We start from the raw sequence: 27,415 nt of genomic DNA on the forward strand, positions 1-27,415 counted from the left end.
ATTACCATGCGCTCCTTTAGCTGGCAAGTTGCTACAATGACATGCTTTAGGGAAGCCTGGGCTTTGGAATAGTATACATTATTATTCCAGCTCCAGTTGGTGTATCAGTAGGGAAGGTGTTGGACTTAAACCGCTTTTGACCGCCATAAGTGTGGCAGGGTATGCTCAGATGTGAGTCCCTTGCTCACTTTGCCACTGGATTCAAGCAAGCCGGGCTGAAGACGGCTGGATTGCCAGAAACCGGTCCTCGGAAGCTTGTTTCCGGTCCAGGAAAGACATGGCTTGGCAGTTTGGGCTGGACTGTTCCCATGAGGCACAGGGTCAGACTGATTTGCATATAGCCATGTCTGAACTGGGGTGGCAGAGTGGGCTAAAGAACGGTGATGGATTACACCCAGATCTTTTGACTGGGTGTGAGTGTTTGATTGATTCAGATGCTCCGTCCATCACCACCCCCTTTTGTACCGGACTTAAAATCCAACACCAGTCCAACACCATGTTCCCTAAAGCAGGTCATTGTAATGGCTTGCATGCTAAAGGAACGTGTTGTAATGTCGCAGTCGTGGTACGGACTGCTTTGCAAAGGCACTACGTGGTATTGACTGCATGGTGAAGGATGTTTCCCTTCCCAAATACAGTGCACTGTAATGAGTGAAACTCTTTATCAGTTGATTGGAAATGCAACACTGCACACGCGCTGCTGATCACTTGAGGGTGCCACTTACGTCATTTGGAATCGTAATTTCATGGGAGCTTGTTGGAGTGCTCGAATCCAGTCCTGCAGGCGGGAAAGAAAGGGAGGGAGGGCAAATTATAAACAGGGTTTGGAAAAGGGTGAGGGAAGAGGGAGGCGGAGACACAATAAACAACATTAAAAAAAAAGGCCAAACTATGCCAAGAACAAAGACAGCAGCAAAGAGAAGTACAGAACTTACAGCAAATGGGGGAGGGGCGATAAAGGGACGCAGAAGTCTAAAGAGGGCTGGCTTGACTTTGCCTTGTTCTGAGCTGCGCGTTCAGCCCTCTACCAAAACCGATACCAAATGTGACAAGTGATCCTCCAGTCCTCTGCAGAGAATGCACATAAGTCAGATTGCTCTGGCTTCAGACAATCTCCAGATGTTCTAGTCTTCAAATGACCAAAATGGCGCTGGGGTATGACCCTTCTGTACGCTGGGAGTCTTATAATACGGGGAAGGAGAGAGAATGGAAATTTGAGGAAACCAAAAAAGGCAAATAGTAAATGTGATAAAGAGAAATAAAGGTGGGAATGGCAGGAGGAGCAGGGCAGGAAAAATTGGGGGTAACTACTTAAATTATACGTGGGGATTAGTGGTGTTTAAGAAATCTTGGAAAAAGGAAGGTTTACTTGTAAAGGGCACAAAATACTGTAAGTTGCATACGTTTTGAAGAATATGGCAGGAAAGGAGGAAATAGGCACAGGATAATCAGGCAATTAGTGTGCATTTACAGAGTAAAGTTACAGACATCCAACATTTGAGGAGGAAAGGATACAGGATCAGAGATTAACACAATAAAAAAATGCAAAGAACAAGGAAAACATGAAGCAAGGAAAGGTCACCTGACAATCGACTCAATATTTTATCACATACACTGATCCCAGGGGTGTGTGTGGACTGGTGCACTGGCTGTGAGACCTGTGACTGTCATTATGTTTTGAAAACCAAAGTCAGGACTTCTTTAAAGAACTAGAGCATGGCAATCATGTAGGAGCCCTTTTGGGCCTTTTGTCACTGTGATATGGGAAATTTGCCTCATATGCTTTTGAGACTGAAATGTTGCTTTGAATGTGTCAAGGACTCATCAGGAGGTGCTGAATATTACAAAGAGGATGCCAAGTGTTTGGTCTACACAGCACTAGACACGATGAGCTTACTAGCTGAGATTCCACTAGTATTGAATTTTCCGCTCCACCGCTTTTGAGCCAGGCTTAATCCAATGAGCTGGACCTTAAATTTTGGACTCTCTCCTACCACGGATATTTCTTCCTTCCTAGCATTTCTTTTTAATTGTCTAACTGTCTTGTGTTTTGTTTCTGTATCAGTGTTCAACTTGTTTCATTTTAGCTTTAAATGTTTTGAGTGGGAGATAGGCAGCTAAAACATCAAATACAATTAAATCATGCTGTGCAGTCTCTGGAGATTTAGATAATTGTGGCCATTAAAAACACATTTTGAGGCTTGGAAAATATGAGACATTTACTGTTTGCACCAGAGTGGGTACTAAGGACCAGCTGGATATAGCCCTTTTGCAATTGCAAACTCTTCAATTCGCAAAATCAAAGGATTCGTAACTGCGAAAGGGATGTTTATGGTGTACACAAGCTAGGTTACAAGTCGGAAAGTCTTTCTGTCTTGCAAAAGGGCTTTTGCGACTCTTTTCAAAACGCAACAGGAGGAGCATGAAATGGGCGTCCTCTCCTCCTTAGGAGTTGCGGAAGTGTGTGTCAATGATGTGTGACTGCAATTGATCAGTTGCTGACCCCGAGTTGGTCTGGTGACTGATTTGCAAAGTTGAAGCTGCCAACATAAGACAGGATCCCTTTTGGGAATAGTGTTGGTGGGATCATGCAGTTATCATCAGGACCACTGCATCCTTCCTCCAACGTCCCCTGAAACGGCAAGCACTTCTTTTTAAAAAAACAGCACATGTCTCTTTAACGGACATAGCCTTCTTCCAAAAAATTGCTAAATGTTGGGGAGAGCACATGAAGAGACGTAGGTCAGATGTCTCGTGCAGGCCTCTATCCCTGCATTCACAGTCAATCACAGGAGGCTGCAAACTGCAACCTGCCCAAATGATTTTCATTGGGCAGCTCTGTTTGCATCCCTTCCAAGAAAGGACAAGTTGCAGTGTGACCTATTAATACACACACTGAATTGCAAATTGCGCACCCATTCACGAACCAGCGTGGTGTCCAAATTACACTTCCAGGTTTGGGAATGCTTCTTTATACATCTGGCTCAATATTACATGCTCTTTGTTGTACTGAATCCGTTTAGGCTTTTAATGTTATTAATACTTAGAGATGATTGAAGCGACTTCGATTTTTGCATTGGATAAACTACTGAAGTACAAATGGGTAGATTTACTGCCGCCTGGAGCACAGTGATTACCTGGTGTTATTGGACTGCATTTCAAGCTACACAGGGGCCGCTTCTCCGTAATAGCAGAGGAGCGTCGCCCTACTGCCCAGAGCAAGCAGATGATCAATAAAATGATAACACAATGTTTTTATCATTTTGTATATCACTGTCGGAGCTGGGCAATGATTATGGGTCGGGCAAGGTCGGCATGGCATAGAGGAGGAGTAGTGTGAACTTATAAGTGCGCATGTCAGTCTGGCCGGTCATCTCATGCTGGCCAAATGGACATGCACGCTTATGTTTCTCCAACCCAGCTGTGTTGCACAGCCAGGCTGGAGAAAAGCCACAGGCTCTCCGGCACTGTCTGAGCGGCAAACGAGGCCGCTTAGATCGATCGGGTGCTGCTTTCATGCTAGAGAGCAGTGTCTGGATTAGGTGGGGAGCCTGTGCTTTGAGGCCCATCCACTTCCAAGCCAGACGAGAGGAGCAGCAAGGTGGCAGGGAGCGTCAGTGGAAGCGGTAGGTACGTTTTTTACAATCTTCATTTCATTGCCCAACCACCCCACCTGGCCGCCCTACCAGTTTAAAAAGGCGGTGGCCGCCACTGAAGCTACATTATCAGTACTTCACTGTCCCAAGGGAAAAGAACTCAATGCATTACCCTAATCATGCTCCCTTGCCTGTGGCGTGGCCCATAATTTGGATATCAGGGAATAATTAATCCTAATGAATAGCTCCACGATGGAAGCGTTGATTGTGCAGTAAAGCACAACTGACCTGTTCGTACCTTTACCAAAGCAAATGCGTTCTATTCTTGGAAGATAAACACGGATAAGGCAGGAATTCTGACTTGAACATGTGTAAAAGTTCAATGTTATTCCTGAACGCAGAAAGGCTGGTGCAAATGTTCTACGTGGGGAAGTAACTTATTGTTGCATGAGGACAGGCTAGGATGTGTCTGTCCCCATGTAAGGAGTACCCATGAAGAAAATATTGCAGCAAAATCACCATGATTGTTGAAGAGCACCAGTGTTTTGGTGTATGTGATCCAATTTAAGTCACACAGTTTGGTACGAAGCCCTTGTGAACTTTGTCCACTCGCTACCTCAGCGATGGCAAAGGTGTTTCTTCTCCTAAGTGTGCACTCTTATATAAAGCATTGGTGGAGAATGATATATCTGCAGAAATGTTTCTGTAGCTCGAGGTCACAGAAGAACCAATGCACACTGTGCTGTTGTCATTGAAAGGGACGTTCTTTCATTTTGCAATCAACATGCGACAATGACAATTTAAACACATTGGACAGGTTTTTTTGCTTCAAATTATCCAAAGATCAAAATGTGGTTAGGGTATAATAGACAACATATAGATAAGTTCAGTACTGCCATCCATCTATGAGTCGTGCACCCTTACGGGACAAGAGAGCTGGGGTACTCAGGTTTGGGTCTAAATGAATGTCATTGAGTAGTGAAAATGAAAAAAAGACTGTACATACACAAAGTAACTTTGTGCATGCAGAAGGCCTTACTGAATCTGTATCACAAATATATCGGTTTCCTGTTTGCTCTTCGTTAATTGTCTCAAGCACTTACCCCAAAATATGATGTTACTCTCACCCCTGTTTCTCAAAACAAGTGTCTTATCAAATAAGGCATCACACTTGTGATAATTTTTTTATTTTGTTGTAGATGCATTTTTTAAAGGTGACTGAAAACGTGATGGATTTGAATGCTGTATTTTATTGGATAGTGTATGTGATAAAATGTTATTACTAGCCACACAAAGCTCGTACCCGATGTTGATCAAATGCAGATGTTTTTAGGGAATACTGTAGGTCCTGTAACAATGTAATTGTGGTATGGAGAACGTTCAACAACCATTCTGTGATATCACCCAAAGGTGTGATGGTCCCAACCAACGGCAGTCCAATTCGGCATGTTCAAATTTTACCAGGGCAGCAAAATACACTGGTCCTCACTGCTAATTAGATTATCCTAAAAAGTCCATATTTTGGGAGGGAATATTCAAAATTAATTTCCATGCCTTCTCATTGACTCAGTGGATACGCTGCCGTTGTAGGTAGCCCACAAAAATATAGAGTCAGAACCAACTGGTCCCTGCAGGCTCTAGCGGTAATCAGTCATACTTGAAACGGGTTCACATTGTGGGGCTCTCCAGGCCTGCCCCGCCCTGTCTTTGACGTTCAATTAGCTCATGAGCAACAGGAAATTGTAACAGGTGACTAAGGGAACAGTGAGGGTTGAACTGTCGCATAACACGTCTAATTTTTAGATATCTCTGAGACATTTTGTCTATTTATGCCGATTTGGACTGAAGCCTTGCAACAACTGCGACCGCCCTTTGAGGTATATTTTAAAGTGCAACCTGAGATGGTAAAATTTCCAATTTCTAAGCCTCTTCATTGGCTTTTTTTGAACATGTGGACATCCATGGGTACAAGCGAGGTGGTGAGTAATAATTTTTTTCATGAGAACTAACAGAAACACAGCATGTCAGGAAGATGCTGCAAACTGTCATTTATAGGTTAATATACTGTATATGGTACAAAACAAAGTACAAAAATGTGTGAATAAAACAATCAATAATGAAGACACAGACACACAACAAAAACAATGCATAACATGTGACAATGAAAAGGCAAATTGGCCATTGACCACATTTAGTAACAAATGAAGCAATGACCAAGGGAAACAAAGGTATTAAGAAGAAGGACATCCCCAGGGGGTCATGGGTACGTACCAGGGAAACCAGGGGTGGTCTGCCCAAGGGGAGAAAAGGGGGTATGCTGCATAGCCAACTGGTGAAGCTTGGTCAACTGCAGGGCAGGATGGGAAATTAGAACTAACCAATCAATTGGAATTATTTCAGAATACAGCAAACCATATTACATGTACTAAAACTAACAATCCAATCAAAGAGAGCTTTAAATACTTGTTTAAAGTTATACGAAAAGAGCATTTTAATTGTTAACATATTGTATTTATATCTACACATGATGGCTAATGTTAAATTGATCTACGTTTTGTACATTTAATTTCAAACTCCACCCTCTACCTGATCAAATTCATATTAAGCAAACAGAAAAACTGAATTTGTATCTGGGCTTATGTACTTTCCAGCAATTATTACAAGCAACATATAACAAAACTAGCTTAAATTCCAAAATACGTTTTTCTAAATATAAATCCCATTATCGTTGTCGACAGAAAGTAAATGGCGCCCAGAACAAATCAAGGGAAAGGACAGAAGGAGAAAGAAAAGAAAATTGGTGCTAAGAAAAAGTGAGGAAAAGAAAGAAAGAGGGTACATGAGAGAGACAAATGGAAAGAGAGAAGAGAGAGAGAGATAGAGAGTTAGAAAAGGTAGGTAATGAGTGGGGAGTGGGATAGGGAAAAAGAATGCAAGAAGAAGAGAATAATGGAGAAAAAATGACAGTGAGATACTGGGGCTAAGGAGAGGAAGCAAGTGAAGGCAGAGGAATGAGAGTCAGAATCAGGAAGGAATGAGAAAAGCAAGAGAGAGTGGAAATAAATGAGCAGGTGCTTGACTCACGTCTGGATGAGGAATAGCGTATTGCCCCTGAATTGTAAATGCCTGGAAAATACAAAATAAATGAAGGTTATGTTCCTCTTTTGTAACAGAAAGCATAACTCATGTACTGAGCTAAGCAACACAATTTTTTTTATAAGTGCCCTTGTATGGTAATTCCTGCCATATTTGTAAGACAATTTGTGTGTGTGTGTGTTAGGTGGTCTAGAACCTTAACAAACTTCTGTATTATTTCCCACAGCTTTCTTCGGTTACTGATCCAAGAAAGATAGATTCACGTGACTTCTTTGCTCTAATTTCATTCACTCTGAATCAATACCTCCTGAAATATGCCAAGTCAAGCAGGGAAGGAAACCGCAAACGTAATAATTACTAAATCAAAAATCCGTATTCCAGGGTTTGACTTCCTCAGGACATGTCAGTCAGCCCATGTATCAACCATTAGAATAAACAAGAGGGTCACAAATAAATGTCACAGCAGGCCTCAGAGTCACGCTTAAGTACTACAAGCTCCATGTCTTGCTCGTGTGTGGTTAAATGACAGTTGTTCGCTTAAGTGTTTGCAATTGGCATGGCTCCAAGAAAAGACTCCTGCTTCAAAATGATGAAATCCAGAAAAATAATATCTTGTAGGAGGCAGAGAAGCAAGAGGACATATGTTTTTATAGTGAAATTAACTAGATGTCAGGAACACTCACATTTAATGAAAAGTCGAGAAAAATACAGACTATGGTTGGAAAGACATTAAAACTCAAACCGATGCAACCTGGTTAATGGGCATATTGGATACTATGTGGTGTGGTGAACTTTTACTTGCATGATCATTTCTGAGTGAAAACAGGAGCCTGCACCGTCACCCCTCAAAAAGAGCACCTACTGTGGCCGAAAGAAGGGCTGCGTCCTCGCTCATCTCCTAGTCAACCTATACACACCTGACTTGGGGAAAGCCATGTAGGGCGGCTGTCTAGTTACCCCCAAACTTGGCACAACCAAACTTCACATCATTCAATAAGCCGACAACATTGTGATAATGAATCACACTAAAGAGGCATTCAAAGGGCCCTGAACACTCTAAATGCTTACAGCGAGCAAATCTACGTTAGGGTAAACCAGGACAAGAAAAGGTTCTTATCTTTGGGAGATACAGATATAAGAAACACCTCACCTGGCTCTTAGGCAGCAAGACCATTAACATAGTCAGGAAATACAACTACCTGGGAGTCTGGTTCTCAGAAAACTCCAAACATACCACACATGTAAACTCTTTGAGGAAAAAAGGCGCAGTAATCATGTATGCCATCAATCGCTTGAACACGACAACAAGTAGCGCCTCAGCCTCCCCCATATTCAGGGTCATAAACGCCACCATTTTACCTGCTCTGCAGTGCGGGCATCAAGCCTTCCCTGGGCTCAGTGCCCCAGCCTTGGAGATCATTCACTACACCACTCTCAAGAAGATATTTCAACAGCCATGCTACATTCGACGGGCCAGACTAAGATTGGAACTTGCTTTGGTGAAACAATCTTTTTAGACTGTAAAGCCGCCATACTGAAATATTACATCAGAGTCCGGGAGGCACCTGGTAACTCATTAAAGGTTCATTTGAAAGGCAATTTTGAGACTACGGGCAACCGATGGCACCAGTACCTGCAGGACGCCATCATGCCCCTTCAAATCCAAGAAACTGTGTTAAAGAACAGGGTTATTCCTTATATAGCCTGGAAAAAGGCATTAGACAGGCTCTTGAGGGTAATCTTAAGGGACAGGACCTAACCTCACTAAATAACTCAGCTATTTTGCTCTCCTTGAATAACTCTTATATGGTTGGAAAGCTACAACCATATCTATTGGAAACCATAAGCAATCAGTCTCGCGGAGCGATTCTGTACATGTGGATTCCAGGCTTACCAGGGCAGATGTTAACCCTGCGTGGGCCATCCAGGGAGGAGGTGTTGTCTAAGCTGGGCAGCTACAGACATGAATCATGGATCCATCTCTTGTGCTGCTGGCCCCAATTACATACATCTATGGGGAAATTGCTAAAGCTGATCTTTCTGGCTCAAGGAGCTCACACTTGCTTAGAAGCATCCATGCTCTGCTTCACTCAATTCGGGCTTTGGGTCCTGCCAAGGTGTTGGAAATTTGTTGATGAACTCAGGGCCCTGCTGTTCCTCGTGAACCACTGACATGCTGAAACTCAACTCAGCCCAAAAGCCGATGTAGGAAGGTGGCTACCTGACTATGGTTACCCCAGATTTTTTGCCTGTGTTTAGCTGGTTTTTTTGACTTAGTTGACCTGGTTCCCTGCTAATCAGGGCCCCAGGCCATCTGCTCTCTCTGTAAAATGGATTCCATGTACCCTAGGTACATACCACAAATTGGAAATGGACTCCTTGTCAGCCCCTGTATAATGCACTATAGGTGCCCAGGGCATAGGAGCCACCAAGGCCTACCAGGGGCTGCAGCATATCTTTTGCCACCCCTGGCTGGTTCTTAAATTGACACAACTGGCTGATCACTCAGCTGGGGTAAGGTGGTGTAAACACCCCTTGCTTAGATATAGTATACCTATATCTAAACCTATATCTGGACACATATTAACCTGTGAGCCACTCCTATGGAAGGCCTCATCAATTCTGGAGGCAGAGTGCGTGGTTTCATGTGAGATGGAGCTCTAGCATGAGCTGAGCCTGTCTGCAGCTGTCGGGAACAAATCCCTAAGCTGTTTCAGGATAATGCCATACCATATACTATTAAGTGCCTTATAATCCTCGCGGTTATTTAGCAACTTTGGTTTGGCTTTATCAAAACATGTCGTGTAAGGTGTCATACGCTTTGGAATACCATCCCCTCGCCAGTTCTGGCGACGGGGATGGCATTCCACCCCTCTAGAGGGGTAAGACATGTTACTTCACTTTAATGCGGTTGATTTCTCCAAAGGCCTTAAGATCCACAAAATGGATGCCTCTGCCACAGACAAATGTCTGGACCCCTGGAGCTGACCGAAACCCAGTCAAGGGGGTCCTGGACAAAGGGTTTCCTGTCACAGGAGGGTGTCACCGCCCTCCAGACAGGAGATAGTGTATTGTAGCAGGGAGGTTTGAAAGAAACCAGACACTGCCTGGGGCGCACAAGGCTGCCCCTTGCATAATCCGGCCAAACCGGTTCTGGGGCACTCCAGCCCTCGTGCCAGGGCGGCCTGGATCAAAGGAAGGGGGTGTATCCACCCACTTCCTGGGTCCCACCCATAGGAGGGGACCTAGCAGGTAATCACGCCCACCAGATTCGAATAAGAGTGGGAGCAGTGCCAATGCACATCAGATTTCCTGGAAGAAACATTTGAAACGATATTCTGGACCCTTCGCCCTCCATCTCAACGTGGAAGCCCGAAGAATCTCCCTTGTGGTCAAGGAGTGACCACCCTGCAGCAGCAGGCACCATCCAGCCCTCGACGTCTACTTAGTTGCAGTTCCCGCCGGAACTCGAGCGACTGAGATCGACGAGATCAAGCCTGCCCAGCTTCTAACAGCCCGATCCACAGTCCCTGCAAAGCTGAGACCCGTGGAGGCGACCGGAAGCGTGGGGCACGCCATCTTGAAGTGACCACGAGACGCTGACCGTGCAGCCCACGAGTGACCCTCGAAGCTGTACACCGGGGTTTGAGAAGCCCCCACCCTGAGCTACTCCTGAGCCGAAGTTCAGCCCTCCACACTCGACGAGTGCTGCGTGGGGCCCTTTGGCACGATTTGGCTCAACGCGTTGGCCCGGTCACTTGCCAGCTGGCTTGTGGTCCCTGTGCCGACGAACTACAAAAGAAGACTCGTGATTCTGGTTGCTCCAGATCCACACCAGCTCCCCTGAAAGGGAGCCCTGACTCTGACCTTCCTGGTCCGAGTGAGACGCCATCTTCCAATCCCGCGTGGATTGCTCTTACCAAGGCTTGTTTGCTCCAAACCGGAAGCCGACTGCACCGACGGTGAGAGCCTGCGTGGGACAGATCGTGACCTGCTCCTGGACGTCGCAGATGCCCCAGAGCCCACGTGACAGCGAAGAGAAGCGCCTCGACGACCACCTGATTGCGCCCGACATTGCCTGGTTCCGTCCTGGTTCCACCCTGGTCACTGCTGAGTGACCCAGACTCTGTCCCCTCTGCTTTCAGGTACTCTACAACTTGAGTCCACCCTTGGACTCCACCGGACACTTCGTCTTCACCCTGCCTGCAGCCCTTTCAGCTTCAAGCACCAAGAGCCTGCGTGTCAAAACCCGACGCCACTTCGACCCTGTGCACCCACTTCCTGTGGGTGAGGTAACTTTGCTCCGCCGGTGTCCCCACACTGGTGCACACCTCTAGGGTCTGTGTGTTAAGTTTTGTTCCTCTAGGTTCAGCGGAAGTGTCCTTAAACTTTAACTATTTGACTTTTACGCACCATTGGTTAACATTGGTGCATGCGTGCGCTTTCCGCACATCTCCCGAATCCCGAGGGCCATTCCCGACTTCAGCATTGCTTGTCCCGACTGCTCCCAGCGATTCCCTAGGCCCTAGGCCTAACCACTGTTCGAGTGGCCTCTCTTATACCACTTGTTTAGTATATGGTTTGAGTGGCCCCCCGCCCTCATCCATAATTGTGCAACTTGTATGTTTAAACAGTGCTTTTGATTTAACGCTTGTGCCCCTTTATTCATAAAGAATACTGGGGATTGTTTTTAGTAATAAACACATATATTTTTATAATATATACTTGTGTGGTGTCCTTTCATTTGGTATTACAGGATTGTATGTGGTAAAACAGCTCGCTTAACACGACCTCTTAAGTTAAGCCTTTAGGCTGCTTAGTCCATGCTACCCCTAGGATAGCTTGTCTAATAAGGTTGACTTACAACCAGACACCATAAGGGGATTGTTTGGTCAGGTAGTAGGTGGTTCCAGAATTGGAAACATCCCCTACCAGGCCAACTTCTCACATTGGTGAGCAGCGGTGCGGATTTGAGCTTGCTGTTGTTTTACCATTGCAATCTTTATATCAAATTGAAAGATCACATCAAGTACCTCTAGGTACATATAAAATCAAAAGCTTAGCATATTAAGTTCTACTGAACTTAGTAGTTGTAGGTTGAAGGGAGTAGCACACCCCTGACTACAACTCACTAGCAAGGTCCAGTAGGAAAACACTTAGTGTAGGTAAGTGCACCACTTACACCTCACTAGTAACCATGTCCGACACAGGAAAGGCCTCAGGGTCTAGTCCTGTGACAGTTGACCCTACCCAGGCAACTTCTGGATATGACAAACTAACCCGCAGAGACTTGATTGTCTTGTGCAAAGCAAGAGGGTTAAAAAGGGGCAGAAGCCCCACCTGCCTAATCCTGATAGAACTCCTAGAACAGGATGACTTAGAGAGGGCAAAAGCAGCTTCCCTAGATACAGGAACTGGAGGGAACCCCCCTGCAGTTGATCCCCCTGAAGAGGAGGATGATGATGACTTGGATGAGGACTCAGAGGTTGAGGACTTAGAAGTACAGGATCAGGGTAGCCAGGTTCCAGTTGGTAGGCTTAGCCAGGCCAACTTGGACCTACTGGGGAATGGAGAGGGCCAGCACCTCCCCAGAACCCAACATGTGATTCTCCCAGGCAACAGAAGAGTGAGATCTCCCTCAGGGGACTCTCATCTTTCTAGTGCCTCCAGAGAATCAGAGAGAGGCATGAGTGCTTCTCAGAAAGCTGAGCATAGGGCTAGAATGAGGGCTGTCAGACTCCAGATAGAGAGAGAGGAGGTAGCCCTGAGTCAAGCTAAGCTTACCTTAGCTCAAGCTAAACTTGCCTTGGCAAGAGAGCAGAAATTGTGTGGCTTAGATGCCACTGGTGGCAGCAATATTCCAAAAGAGAAACCCAGGTCCTATGATAGTAGAAACCTGACAAAGATTGTGCCCCCCTTCAAAGAAGGGGATGACATCCACAAATGGATGACTGCTCTTGAGAGAGCCTGCATGGTACAGCAGGTTCCTGAGGAACAGTGGGCAGCAATCTTATGGTACTCCTTTTCAGAGAAAGGGAGGGACAAGCTCCTCACTGTCAGACATGAGGATGCAAACAAATACAAAGTCCTGAAGAGTGTTCTGATAGATGGGTTTGGCTTAACCACTGAACAGTACAGGTTGAAGTTCAGAGATACCCAGAAGACACAGACTCAGGACTGGACTGATTTTGTAGATTGTGCTACTAAGGCTCTGGAGGGTTGGCTACATGGCAGCAAAGTACATGACTTTACAGGATTGTATAATTTGATTATGAGGGAGCAGATCCTAAGTAATTGTCAGAACCAGCTCTTACACCAGCACCTGGTAGACTCTGATCTGACCTCTCCCCAAGAATTGGGAAAGAAGGCAGACAAATGGGTCAGAACCAGGATTAGGCCTAAGAATCAGGACAGTAACCAGAAGAAGGAGTCTACCAAGCCTCAAGATAAGGGTGGGGATAAAAGTAAAGAAAAGACTTCCCCAGGGCCCCAAAACTCCAAGGATGGGGGTGGGTCCCAAGACACTTCTTCAACTGAGAAAAAACCCTATTGTTATCCCTGTAAACAGGTGGGGCATTACAAAACAGACAGCTGTTGTCCCAAGAATAACAATAAAGAAAATATACCTCCAAAGCCAGCTTCAACACCTCCTGTTACTGTCAGCAGTAATCCCCCAGGAAGTGGAAGCACACCCAGGAATCTGGGTGGGTTTACTTTTGGAAATCAGGTGGACCCTGGCCTATCCAGGTCCCCATCACCCAATGATCTTGTTTATGAGACTGGCATGGGGTTTGCCAATTTCTCTGCTTGCCCAAATACTTTGAGCAAGTATAGACAAGAACCCATCATCAATGGTTTGAAAGTTGAAGCTTTTAGAGACACAGGGGCTAGCATCACCATGGTGGCTGATGGCATAGTCCCCTCTAAGCAACTTTTACCTGGTGCCACATACCAGGTAATAAACATTGATGGCATCCAAACAAATCATCCCATGGCAGTAGTAAGTCTCAGCTGGGGAGGTGTCACTGGCCCAAAGAGAGTGGCAGTGTCCCCAAACTTGCCTGTAGACTGTCTACTGGGGAATGATTTAGAAATCTCAGCCTGGGCTGAGGTTGAACAGGAAACCCATTCTAGAATGGTGAATTCCCATGGAAAGGTTAGTGAGGCTGTACTGGCTACAGCCCCAATTCAAGATGTCCTTCCTGAAAAGGTTGGTAGGGCTGAGAAACTCTCTGCCCCATCTTTAGCAAAAGCTCTTCCTGAACAGAATAGCAAAGCTGTTATGATAACAGCAGAAACCCAAACTGAGTCTCCTCCTGAAAAGGTTGGTGGGGCTGTGATGGCCACAGCCCAAACTCAAACTGACACGTGTGTTGTGAAACCTGAAATGATGGATAACTCCACACAAACTGAGAGCATGGAGGAGGAAGAGAAATCTCCCCCTCACCAGACTTTAGGACAGGATCAGCCTCCTCAGGGAACTGATCTTACCCCTGATGAAGGAACTGCCCCAGAGGTGGTTGGGCCTAGCCTGACAGAACCTCTGATGTCAGTGGACCCTTCTCAGGTGGGACCCAGTCTGGAGCAGGTAACCTGCCCCTCTCTACCTTGCCTTAGCCAGCCCAGGGCTGCAGAGGACAAGAAGGACAGTGAGACCCAGAGGGCCCCCTGTCAAATAAAGCACCCCCATCAAAAGATTAGGTGCACCAAAACTAGTAGCCCTAGTAAGGTGAAAACTTTAAAAACTCCTAAGGGAGCCCCCTTAAAAACAGTTAGGGACCTCCCACAGATGGATTCTGTTGGGCACAGCCAAACCTGGGACCCAAAGGGCCCAAACCTGAACTGTCCCTCCAGCAAGCCAAACAGAGGGACCCAGCCTCCAGCTTTAGGTAGCCAGAGGTTGACCCTGAGAGCACAGTGCAACTCAGTTAAAGAGAGAAAGGCACACATGGTGGAAGATAATTGGAGGAAGCTAAGCCCTAAATTAGTAGAGCCTCGCTTCAATACTCCATATCCAAACCAGCCTTTAACTTTGCTTAAACACACCCAAGGTAGTGATTCCCTATGGTGGAGACCCTCTAATACCCAAAGGGTGAGGGACTGCTTAGTGGACCATGAGACAGGGGGTACCCATGCTAGTGCAGGTACTTCCTTATATGGCCACTCAGGCAATATAGGCTTACCTGGCCAAGGATAGCCTTATCTCCTTTCGTTTGGGGGGGGGTTATGTAGGAAGGTGGCTACCTGACTATGGTTACCCCAGATTTTTTGCCTGTGTTTAGCTGGTTTTTTGACTTAGTTGACCTGGTTCCCTGCTAATCAGGGCCCCAGGCCATCTGCTCTCTCTGTAAAATGGATTCCATGTACCCTAGGTACATACCACAAATTGGAAATGGACTCCTTGTCAGCCCCTGTATAATGCACTATAGGTGCCCAGGGCATAGGAGCCACCAAGGCCTACCAGGGGCTGCAGCATATCTTTTGCCACCCCTGGCTGGTTCTTAAATTGACACAACTGGCTGATCACTCAGCTGGGGTAAGGTGGTGTAAACACCCCTTGCTTAGATATAGTATACCTATATCTAAACCTATATCTGGACACATATTAACCTGTGAGCCACTCCTATGGAAGGCCTCATCAATTCTGGAGGCAGAGTGCGTGGTTTCATGTGAGATGGAGCTCTAGCATGAGCTGAGCCTGTCTGCAGCTGTCGGGAACAAATCCCTAAGCTGTTTCAGGATAATGCCATACCATATACTATTAAGTGCCTTATAATCCTCGCGGTTATTTAGCAACTTTGGTTTGGCTTTATCAAAACATGTCGTGTAAGGTGTCATACGCTTTGGAATACCATCCCCTCGCCAGTTCTGGCGACGGGGATGGCATTCCACCCCTCTAGAGGGGTAAGACATGTTACTTCACTTTAATGCGGTTGATTTCTCCAAAGGCCTTAAGATCCACAAAATGGATGCCTCTGCCACAGACAAATGTCTGGACCCCTGGAGCTGACCGAAACCCAGTCAAGGGGGTCCTGGACAAAGGGTTTCCTGTCACAGGAGGGTGTCACCGCCCTCCAGACAGGAGATAGTGTATTGTAGCAGGGAGGTTTGAAAGAAACCAGACACTGCCTGGGGCGCACAAGGCTGCCCCTTGCATAATCCGGCCAAACCGGTTCTGGGGCACTCCAGCCCTCGTGCCAGGGCGGCCTGGATCAAAGGAAGGGGGTGTATCCACCCACTTCCTGGGTCCCACCCATAGGAGGGGACCTAGCAGGTAATCACGCCCACCAGATTCGAATAAGAGTGGGAGCAGTGCCAATGCACATCAGATTTCCTGGAAGAAACATTTGAAACGATATTCTGGACCCTTCGCCCTCCATCTCAACGTGGAAGCCCGAAGAATCTCCCTTGTGGTCAAGGAGTGACCACCCTGCAGCAGCAGGCACCATCCAGCCCTCGACGTCTACTTAGTTGCAGTTCCCGCCGGAACTCGAGCGACTGAGATCGACGAGATCAAGCCTGCCCAGCTTCTAACAGCCCGATCCACAGTCCCTGCAAAGCTGAGACCCGTGGAGGCGACCGGAAGCGTGGGGCACGCCATCTTGAAGTGACCACGAGACGCTGACCGTGCAGCCCACGAGTGACCCTCGAAGCTGTACACCGGGGTTTGAGAAGCCCCCACCCTGAGCTACTCCTGAGCCGAAGTTCAGCCCTCCACACTCGACGAGTGCTGCGTGGGGCCCTTTGGCACGATTTGGCTCAACGCGTTGGCCCGGTCACTTGCCAGCTGGCTTGTGGTCCCTGTGCCGACGAACTACAAAAGAAGACTCGTGATTCTGGTTGCTCCAGATCCACACCAGCTCCCCTGAAAGGGAGCCCCGACTCTGACCTTCCTGGTCCGAGTGAGACGCCATCTTCCAATCCCGCGTGGATTGCTCTTACCAAGGCTTGTTTGCTCCAAACCGGAAGCCGACTGCACCGACGGTGAGAGCCTGCGTGGGACAGATCGTGACCTGCTCCTGGACGTCGCAGATGCCCCAGAGCCCACGTGACAGCGAAGAGAAGCGCCTCGACGACCACCTGATTGCGCCCGACATTGCCTGGTTCCGTCCTGGTTCCACCCTGGTCACTGCTGAGTGACCCAGACTCTGTCCCCTCTGCTTTCAGGTACTCTACAACTTGAGTCCACCCTTGGACTCCACCGGACACTTCGTCTTCACCCTGCCTGCAGCCCTTTCAGCTTCAAGCACCAAGAGCCTGCGTGTCAAAACCCGACGCCACTTCGACCCTGTGCACCCACTTCCTGTGGGTGAGGTAACTTTGCTCCGCCGGTGTCCCCACACTGGTGCACACCTCTAGGGTCTGTGTGTTAAGTTTTGTTCCTCTAGGTTCAGCGGAAGTGTCCTTAAACTTTAACTATTTGACTTTTACGCACCATTGGTTAACATTGGTGCATGCGTGCGCTTTCCGCACATCTCCCGAATCCCGAGGGCCATTCCCGACTTCAGCATTGCTTGTCCCGACTGCTCCCAGCGATTCCCTAGGCCCTAGGCCTAACCACTGTTCGAGTGGCCTCTCTTATACCACTTGTTTAGTATATGGTTTGAGTGGCCCCCCGCCCTCATCCATAATTGTGCAACTTGTATGTTTAAACAGTGCTTTTGATTTAACGCTTGTGCCCCTTTATTCATAAAGAATACTGGGGATTGTTTTTAGTAATAAACACATATATTTTTATAATATATACTTGTGTGGTGTCCTTTCATTTGGTATTACAGGATTGTATGTGGTAAAACAGCTCGCTTAACACGACCTCTTAAGTTAAGCCTTTAGGCTGCTTAGTCCATGCTACCCCTAGGATAGCTTGTCTAATAAGGTTGACTTACAACCAGACACCATAAGGGGATTGTTTGGTCAGGTAGTAGGTGGTTCCAGAATTGGAAACATCCCCTACCAGGCCAACTTCTCACAGCCGATAACTGTCTATTTCATATAAACAAGACTGATCAATGCAATCAGGGTGGTTAAGGTGTATCTAGCCTGGTAAGGGGTGCCACTGTAAGTATATAAGAAGATCCAACCATTACAACTATCAAACGTTGTGGCTGCTAGCGGAGGCATGATTAGTTAGAATAGCTCCGCTATTCCACCCTGACAATCTTGCTTCACAATTCCACCTCTACAACTGCAGACTGAAACCACCCTACGCACATAACAATGCACTTTTGTCGAGATACATATTTCTAATTTGTATAGGATATAAAAGGGTAGAACGAGGATGTTGGGTCACACTTTTTACTTTTAGGAACAGATTTTGGCAACTCCCTGCACTTTACAAAGCACTTTGATAACTCACGCTATGCTGTTCGATCATTTAACAACCAAAGGATGGTTGCCCAGAAATGTGGTACCTGGAGAATGTACTTTGATAACATCTATAATGCGCTCCTTGTACAGAACACAGTGGCAGTTAAGAGCAGCATTAATTTTACGAATGTAATTGAGAACACATAATATTAATATCTTTCAGTAAATTAACTCTTCTTTTTATCTACCTTCTCTGGCTGCTATTTTAATCGCGACTGTTTTATGGATACACATATTGTTATGTTTTTTTCGATTAAACAATACAAATTTGACATTCGATACTTGCTCTCTGCCACCTCCAACATGATTGACTTCCTAGATGCTATGGTAACTAATTACTAAAAACTCTGTCATTTTTCGGACCACACTGGTTTTCTACAAAGATCTACTATTACTGCCCACAATGAAGGTCCTTTTGGATCTATAAGACATAAAAAGCATATATAACACCAGAAAGTGGAGTACATTTCTGATTTATGCTATTTCATCCAAGAACAACGTAATCAATTTCCACCATTTTACTAAATGGCACCTCACCGGGATTATCTCTAGCTAGCCCCTAAATGTTGATGAAATTTAGTCCCACAGCTTTTGAGGAAATTATGTAAACGAGTGTGGTTGTGAACTTCAACTGAGGATATTAGTTGATCTCCTTTATTATGATTTCATCCTCAAAAGGTCTGATCTCATTAAATTTGCCATCTGCAATTTAGTCAATTCTGCATGCTATTGTTGTTCTGAGAAGTTGTAATCGAATCAGCAAATGGATTTCTGGGGATGCTGTTTGAGTACACAGCCACCAACAACAGCCATTCCAGAATATGTGTTTGATGATGCCAGAGACTACTTCTTCCTTGAGTTCACCTGCATTGAAATGTGTGAGTGCCACTTGAGAGTACTTTAGATAGACAAATGTTATGTTCATATGGTTGTGTGAGGCCAAATTCCATAAGCCTCAAAGGGCCTTCTCATACCAACCTCAATAACTAGAAAATCTTCATAGACAAAGATCGGTGCCTTTTAATGACTTCTGAAAATGCCTGACTGAAATCCCAAAGGTCTGAGGTAAGATGGAAGCTGTGAAAGTCTTGGCTGGCTTATATCTACCGTGAAGTGGAGCGAGTGTTCCTTACTCAGAGACTGAGTATTCGGTAATATCGAGGCTTTTATAACTTCTGAATGTACATAAGAATCAAAATATTCTCTAACGCATAATATCGCAGGGTCTGTGTAATAAGCAAACAAGGAGATTTCCTTTGGTGAGCAGAAATCAGGAAAATCTTGGACCAGTGCATCAGAAATCATGACTGGCTTTTGTTGGGCTTCTGCTTAGGTGTTAGAAGCAACTTATTAAAACAGAGGGCAAGGTAATATATTCCGAGCAAGTAAAAACAAGGCATTTCACTCTTTTCTTTTGCTGTATGGGGTGAATGTATACCTCAGTCTACTCTCTTTTTCTAAAGCAGCACTCTGAACTAAATGCCACAGTTATACTCTACCACCAGGAGAAGTGAGTAAAAGGTGAACACTAACAGGTGTGTGCTGAGGCTGGGCGAGGACTGCATGGTTTCCCGTCAGGATAGTGTCCGCTCGCATCTGACCCCCGGCAAAAATAATGGGTCCGGAGGCAGACTTCGGCCGGTAGGGGATTGTTGCACCTTTCGGGGGAGACTGAAGAAAAAAACATAAAAAGAGTGAAACATGGCACAGGTAAATTCTTTAGATTACTAATCTTATATATCTGTAGGCCCTCTTTTGAAACCCCACCCTGGTGACCCTTCCATTCCTCCTAACTTTCCTTCATTTTCTTCTTCGCTTTCTTTCTAGGCCAGACTCATATGGAGCATCATCATTTCATTTCCTATCTTGACTCGAATTCTCTCTTGTCTTACTCATTGGCTTTTGAATCGCTTTCTTCAAAGAGAATACTCTCTCGTCTGTGGCTAATTCTTTAACAACCACACACCATTCCAGGCTATCCTGTCTTAACATTCCTCTGCTGCTTTTGCCTGCTGCTGCTTGGGATCTCTAAATGTTGCCTCCATTTCTCTAAACTGGAATATAGAATTTCTAGGTAAAATAACTTGCAGGCAAAATAACTTAATGGAGGTTTTGCCCAAAACAGAAGGCTGTCCTAGTTACTTTCAAACCTTTTGACTTTTGTAGCCATCAAGGCGATGTAGAAGCGCAGTTCAGTGGGTAGTGGATCTTTGTCAGAGTGGACCTACCTCTAGCATCACCACACAGATCTGCTTTACGCACTGGATGATGGCGTCCGGCGTGCCCGAGATCGTCACCGCGCGTTCTGTTGAGTTAGGCAACATATCTCCAGCAACTTGCACCTGGGCCCCTGTGGACTGAGAAAAAAAGACAGAGGTGGTGTTATACAGTCGCCATGACAGATTGTACATGTATGCTAGAAATGTAAGGTGCACTAAAGTGCAACTACAAAAAGATATTTCCTGTCAGCGACCCTGTCGTGCCTTAGGGAATTCACTACTCTGGACAGTTGTGTAAGGTCGATATTTCTGTTCACATCCAAGCGAATGGCAGTGAAAGGTGGTGGAGAGAATTGTTCTTTGAGTCATATTCATGGAGTCATGTGTTCCACTGATGACCTCATCGCACTTGATCAGTACACCACTCCTTAACAGTGCTGTGAGGTGGCCAGACGTGGCCTGTAATACTCAGAAGATATCTTAAAATAATAAATACCTCTACAGTAATCACCTTACAACATTAAAGGCAGGGGGGTTAAACACACATGAGCATAAGGGGTGGTGCCCCACTATTCATGGAATTAGAGAGAAGTGTGTGAAAACACGAGCAGCTCTATAAGGCTTAAGATAGATAGTGTTGTTTATTTATATGTTTGCAGGTTGAATATGGTGCAACTGCGCATGTGCCGTGCGACCTCTCCCTCCCCCTTCAGGCGCAAGCTAGAGCAGTTACGTCAGGAGTTGGGCGTGGCATGCCTTCCGTGGCACTGATACAATCTACCCACGGGCATTGGCATCAGTGGCTCAGGGTGGAGTCAGCAAATCTCCATAGTTTTGTCAAGGTGGGAGAGGGTGGCTCTAGGCTGGGTGGGGAGACTGGGCTCCACCCACCTTTTGTTGATTGCTTGTTGGAGTTAGCAAGGGGCTCTGGAGGAGTCCGATAGCAGATGGACTTCCAGGAGTTCAGTGTAGGTACATTATACATGAGGATTTGCTTGCATGTTTCTGTTACTTGATTTGTATATAATTCCATTTGTTCTTGAACAGCTGCAGTGTTTTGCCATTCTAGAGCTCAGTCGTTAACAGTACTGAAGTGTTTGTGCTCGTGCAGCAAGTGCTTCCCTCCACGCATGCTTGCTCTTGTTTATCTTTGTGTCTGACCTGTGGGGTCATTTTCATTGGTCGCTTTGTCAATTGGAACAATGACATGAGTGCAAGGGTAGTGCTGGTGGGAGGTACAAGCATCATCAGTGAAATGTGTTGTTTTACTGGACGTCACACAAAGTGCAGATTTCACTAGGCCCAACTCAGGTGAGCTCACTGTGGCTTCTTTGCATGATGATGCCCTGCACCGAGGATCAGACAGTGGGTTTCACCTGCTCACAGTTGTCACCTGGGGAAGTCCCTTGAGACACTCATATGTAACAACATACTTTCAAGAGTGAGTGCTTGCGTTTGTGTGTTTTAATGCTTTAAAATTATACTATTGATTTGTCTCGTTTGATCACGAGAATGATGCGCATGGCAGCCATCTGGTGTACAAATATTATTGAGCCCAATAAATGTTTATGTGCTAGAGTGTGAGTGTGTATGTTTAGTGGCACATTTTGGACAATAGGAAGTGTAGAGAGACACCCGGCCTATTTACAAAGTATCCACTTATGTCACTCCCAGGGCCATGCGCAGTCAGAGCAAGTAAATGGGCATAAAGTCGTTTGTAGCCTCTGCTAATACAGAGATCCAGTGTGTGGGTGTCTTTATTGCATTGCAGCAGCTTGCAAGCTTCCATGAGGCAGCAACGCCTAGCTGCCCCGGCTACACTGGTGATGAGGCCGGTACAGACGTGCATCCCCTGCTGGGCATGCGGTGATCAGCATGTCGTACCCCACACATGGATACGAGTCATCGACCTTCCACTACAGCACACGAACGGTGACAGCGGGTGAGTAACCGCCATACCCCACTCATCAGAAGACTGCACCTGCAACCTGCCACCCACCACATCCCTGTGGTACAGCCATCTGGCCTTAGTGGTCCCCAGTGGTGTCCCGCATGCAACCCTGGCTAATCGTTTGTGGGTAGGATGTGGCCTACCTGCATCCTCAGCGGCATCCTCCATGCTTCTATCGAAGCACGCAGATGGCCCGAATGCATCAACCTCAGCGGTTGCCTGAGGAAGGCCTTAACGTTGCGGCTCCAGGCATAGGCCTGTGACGCGTTGGGCAGAGACGTGGCTCCCTCCTCAGCCCAGAGGACCATGAAATAACAACGGTGTGCCTATGCACGTGGCCTACTTAAAGAAAACGTTCTTAACATAATTAAGCTACAGAATCCGGTAGGTATAGTCATGGCTTAAACAATCTCTGATAATTGTTCAGTTAAGCTCAAATTCATTCTTGAGCCAAACAGTCAGCCATTAAACAAGGGGACAAAGTTGAACTAAATCTGAGACATAGCTAACATCTAATTTTTCCTTCACTTTAAAGGTGCAGGGTAAAGATAGAAAACATTTGAGAAACCTGTTCTCAATAATTTGTAGATGCGACGAATTAGAGTACCCCCTGATCTCAATGCCATAGGACGCTACTTAAATGCACTCCGCTTGATACATTTTTACCATAGGAGGTACATTTATGCCCTAGCTTGGAAGCAAAATCGAATACTGTTGCAGCACTTCTAGCAAATGCAAGACATCTGGCATTAACCAAAGGGGCCCAGTGAAGAGAGGAATAAAAAATAATGCCCAAGTAGGGAAATAGCTTAAACTTGACAAGTTGGTTACCAAGAAAGAAATGAGCTCTGGGGTTGGTGTTCTTGGGCCCAAAAACCATCATATTCTACTTGGAGTAATTAGTATTAAGGTCAAGTTTGCCCATGAAGTCTACTGAGCTCACTAGGAGATGTTGCAGAACTAAAGCGGTTCTACAAATCAGGACTGCATCATCTGCATTGAGTAAGACAGGAACAGGTCAATTCCCCTCTAATGGTAGGTCTTGCCCTTCATCACACAAAACCTTTTCCAAATTGTTAATATTTAAAATAAACAAAAAAGGTGCTAAAATACAACCTTGCCTGATGCCTCTTTTTAGGGCAAACGTAGTGGTGCATTCCTCAGAGGGACAATAGCAAATAGCTGAGAAATGAAGGTTGTGCAAAAAAGCCAAAATACTTTTATCAAAACGCATGTCCAACATGGCATTCCAGAGTCTGGACCTATTGACCTTATCAAAGGCAGATATTTGGTCCATAATGAAGAGAACCCGCCTTTGCCTTAATGTACTTGAATAACCGTCCCCTTACCAGCCTGAAAACCATATTGCACATTGGACGAAACATGATGTTCACTGACCCATTCAGAAAGTTGACTCAATAATATGCTCCCAATCACCTTGACAGTGGGTCAATTAAGGAGGTAGGGCGATAACAAAGTGGATCATCTCTGTTGCCCTTTTTAAAGACCGGAACAATGACAGAGTTGGACTATGAAGATGGAATTTGATGTCTGAATGCAGTATTGATGTAAAGCATTGAAAGGTGAGCTCTAAAACAACATTGGACTTATACATGTCAATCGGCACAGTTTCTGGACAGGTGCTTTTTTGTTGCGAGGCTTAATTATCACAACTCTTATCTCTTACCAGCAACATTTTAATGGAGAATCTAGAGGACCAATCAACAGCGTTAGCCAAGCCTTCAATGAAGCTAATATTATTTATAGAGGCATAATGAAAAGAAACAAAAAGTGTAAGCCAAGAATCAGGAGTAGCAGAGAAATCGTGCTCATGACAGAAGATGCTAAAAGGGGATGGTAAACAACTTCCCAAAACTCTGAGCAATTGTTGAAGGAACAAGACTCCAATAAGTTGGCCCAAGCGTCTTGCTTGAGAATGCATTTCCTATGCCTAATGGCAATAAATCACTCTGTGTTTGTCCCTGGGTTTCTCCTTTAAGGATTCCATGAGATTTCGATGAGCAAGGGAACAGGAATGGTCAAATCATCCACTAGAAGACAGAGTATAGGATTTTTCCAAGGTGAGGATGAACCTCACCCTAGTGCAAATAGCAAAATAAGACATTAAAATGGTTTTCATCCAGAGTACCCTCATCCAAACAGGCAAAGATCTCTGAGGTTTAAGCTCTGAACAAGACAAGATAAAATTGACTAGAGATTTCTGCATCCCTGCTCTTTAGCTCATACCAGCCCACACAAAATGTGGTAAGAGGGAGCAGAGTTATTAACCCTTGAAAAGGTAGCCTCTAATGGGTTATCCTCACTTGTAGTACCCAAAACACTTACAAATCAAGCAAAGTAAGTAAGAGGCCAGAAGAAATAAATATAAAGTAAATGGTCAAGGAACAACCATGCCCAGAAAAAGTGGGCACATTCGAAGGAGAATCCTTATTTGGGTTGACAGAGTCAAAAAGAACCAAATTAAATTTGTTCAAAATACTTTTCACTTGATTACCCTGTGGAGATTGTCTGAAATGATGGGCAAATTCTGGCAAAGGAGACCAATTACAGGTTTTATAAATAGGACAAGTATTGCACAGACAGGATTAAAAATAACCTATTAATACAACAAATAGAATACCCTTAGAAGGGTGAGTTTATTTGTTCAATAAACCTTTCAGCTTGGAAGCACTATCATTACAAAACTGTTTAGGATGAACAGCAGACGCTGAGGATCTGCATTGAGTGTGAGAGCAATGGCTTGTGTTTCGGTGCCTCGTGGGCACATTCCTCCCTGCAGGACTGCTTTTAGCTACCACATCCTGACTTTTGTTTCTTCTGGGCCCTAACCTGTGTTGGCTCAGGCTGTCCGGCTCGCCCCTGAGAGGCGACGTGGAATTGTGTATTCCTGCGTGGCTACGGGGCCTTTCCTTCTACGTTCTGGGAGTTGGACCCGCAGGGAGGAGCAGTGTACTGTCTGTACTGGTGCTGCTGGCATTGGCCGAGGACTGTGTTTGTGAGTTGCACACAGTAGGCTTTGGAGGTGTCTACTCCTGCCAACTAAAGTTGAATGTTTGGAACAGTTGGATAACCCCCCCCCCGCTATATACCATTGCAGGTGAAAGGCGCTATCCTGATAGAAGGCGCTAGGAGTGTGAATTATAATATTTGAGCTGTTGAGATTGACTAAAGCCCTGGGGGAATTTGGCCCAAAGGGGAGCTGATCTGCTTCTAAAGTAATACTTTGCACTCATTACATGAACCCTGTGATATCTCCTATAAAGAAAGCAATAGATACAGCAACATTTTTACTGCACCAGAATGGACTACAAAGTCAATAGCATTCTTCATTATCTCTGAAGATTGTAAAGATGCTTTCAGCATACAATCTAGCAAGTGACAAGGATCTCTTTCAGGGAAGCACTTCAGCTCAGGTATCGATTTTGACGACCATCATACAACTTTTTCATATATGTTGCTGAATTACTTTTTCAGCAGCATCCCATGTGACACTGCATTCCATGTTTACCAAACATCTGGTGTCATGTTTTCACCACTATCTCAGATGTTTGGTGACATTCTTTTTACATATACCTATCACTATATCTTGCATTGAATGTTTAAAGCCTGGGGATTTTGGCAATTCACTTACAATCAATACTGACTCACTAGAAAAGGGGGCTGATGTATCAAAGGATTTCACCTATTCTCTTTCTGTGAGTAAATGTGATGATACGTTTTAGGAAAGATTCTTCTAAAACCAGCCATTTTACCTATCAGTGAAATCAAATGTAGCAAAACCTTGTGCCAATACTGAACGAGTTAGTGGCGGGAGCAGTGGGTGAGAGATTTCTTACTTTAATTTAAAATAATTAAACCACCAACAAGGGCAAGTGGAAGTCTACAAAGGGGCAAGACAAGGGGAAAATATCTAAAATAAGGAAAAGTGCAGCAGAGAATTGTACTCTAGAGGAGACCCATTACCTAATAGAAGAAGTGGAATCGATATTAAGTGACAAATGTAAAGCAGCTAGTAAGCACAACTCTAAAATCCCTGCTTTCTATAGAAAACGGGAGATTGCCCCAGAAATGAAACACTGCAAGACCAAATACAGCAGAGATCATTTCAGAGATCCAATCCCCAGAAATAGTTTCCTTGCAGCCATCATTTCCGCCTCCCACCTTAAGTGATTTAGAAGAACCACAGATAACGAGCTGCCCAGTTCTAGAGGGCCCTGATACTGTGACGAAGGATAAGGAGACCACGCCGACAATTGTGTGTTCAAATAGGTACTCACTATTACCTTCTTCATCTATGCCAGAAAATAGCATTGTCCAACCCTTAATTTGTATTCATAATTTTAATTCAAATATGCCTTACAGTGTAGAAATCAATAAACTCAAAAGTCACCAAATCCTTGCCCTCTGAGCAAGCCCACAATATTGGCATATGGGGTGCTGGATACCCTAAATACGGAGGTTGCTAATCTGAAAACACTAATAAGAAATCTTACACCCCAAGGTGATACTGAAACGAAAATCGCTGTAGAGAAAACAAAAGAATTCAATAGGAAGTTAAAGGACACTTCCCAGGCAATTCAAACTACAAAACAAAGGATGCAAAACCATGCTACCATAAGCCGACCAGTAGTGGGAACTGCTGCTTACCTGCAAGCCCAGAATGATGAGAGTAGCAGGGAGGGAGGGGAGAAGCATTAGTACTAGAGGAGTAAGACCTGTGAGATAGGATGCTTCAAAAAGAGGGATTGCAGTTGGGTCAAGATACACTGATAATAACACATTACAATACAACCATAATTTGGGGGGTCAATACAACCTTTCAAAAGGAAATATACAACATCGAACTTGGGAGCAGGACTCACAGTTGCAGTTTTACCCAACCTACAGTTATTTAGAATTCAAACAAAATTCAACTGGCAACACAACTAATTCAAAATCTAAATTTGTGGACCAGGAAGTATTCACGATTAATTTTGCCAAATTAAATTCTTCCCTTAGGGAAGATGAAGGCTTTAAAAAATACAGTAATACACTGGAAAAGACCCAAGAGACAGTGTTTGTCAATAATACGATTAGATATTTTGAAAGCTGAACGGATGTTGAGTGAAGACAAAACCCCTGACACTTTACTTCTTGTCCTTAAATCCAAGAGTTTAGTTGATGAC

At 45.2% G+C, this 27,415-nt stretch overlaps 1 protein-coding gene across 4 annotated transcripts in view; it reads right to left on the reverse strand.

The window, feature by feature from the left end:
• Positions 1–27,415, reverse strand: part of LOC144829031 (poly(rC)-binding protein 3-like) — a 335,139-nt gene that overhangs the window by 39,774 nt on the left and 267,950 nt on the right. For all 4 annotated transcript variants that reach the window (XM_078687748.1, XM_078687747.1, XM_078687746.1 and 1 more), the window contains exons 10-14: positions 20,288–20,416; positions 19,593–19,730; positions 6,681–6,722; positions 5,868–5,943; positions 726–778 (exon numbers count right to left, since the gene is read on the reverse strand). In XM_078687748.1, the coding sequence (XP_078543874.1) occupies positions 726–778; positions 5,868–5,943; positions 6,681–6,722; positions 19,593–19,730; positions 20,288–20,416 (438 nt within the window). The remainder of the gene's footprint in view (positions 1–725; positions 779–5,867; positions 5,944–6,680; positions 6,723–19,592; positions 19,731–20,287; positions 20,417–27,415) is intronic.

Source organism: Lissotriton helveticus, chromosome 4_1 (genome assembly GCF_964261635.1).
Source record: "Lissotriton helveticus chromosome 4_1, aLisHel1.1, whole genome shotgun sequence".
NCBI lineage: Eukaryota > Metazoa > Chordata > Amphibia > Caudata > Salamandridae > Lissotriton > Lissotriton helveticus.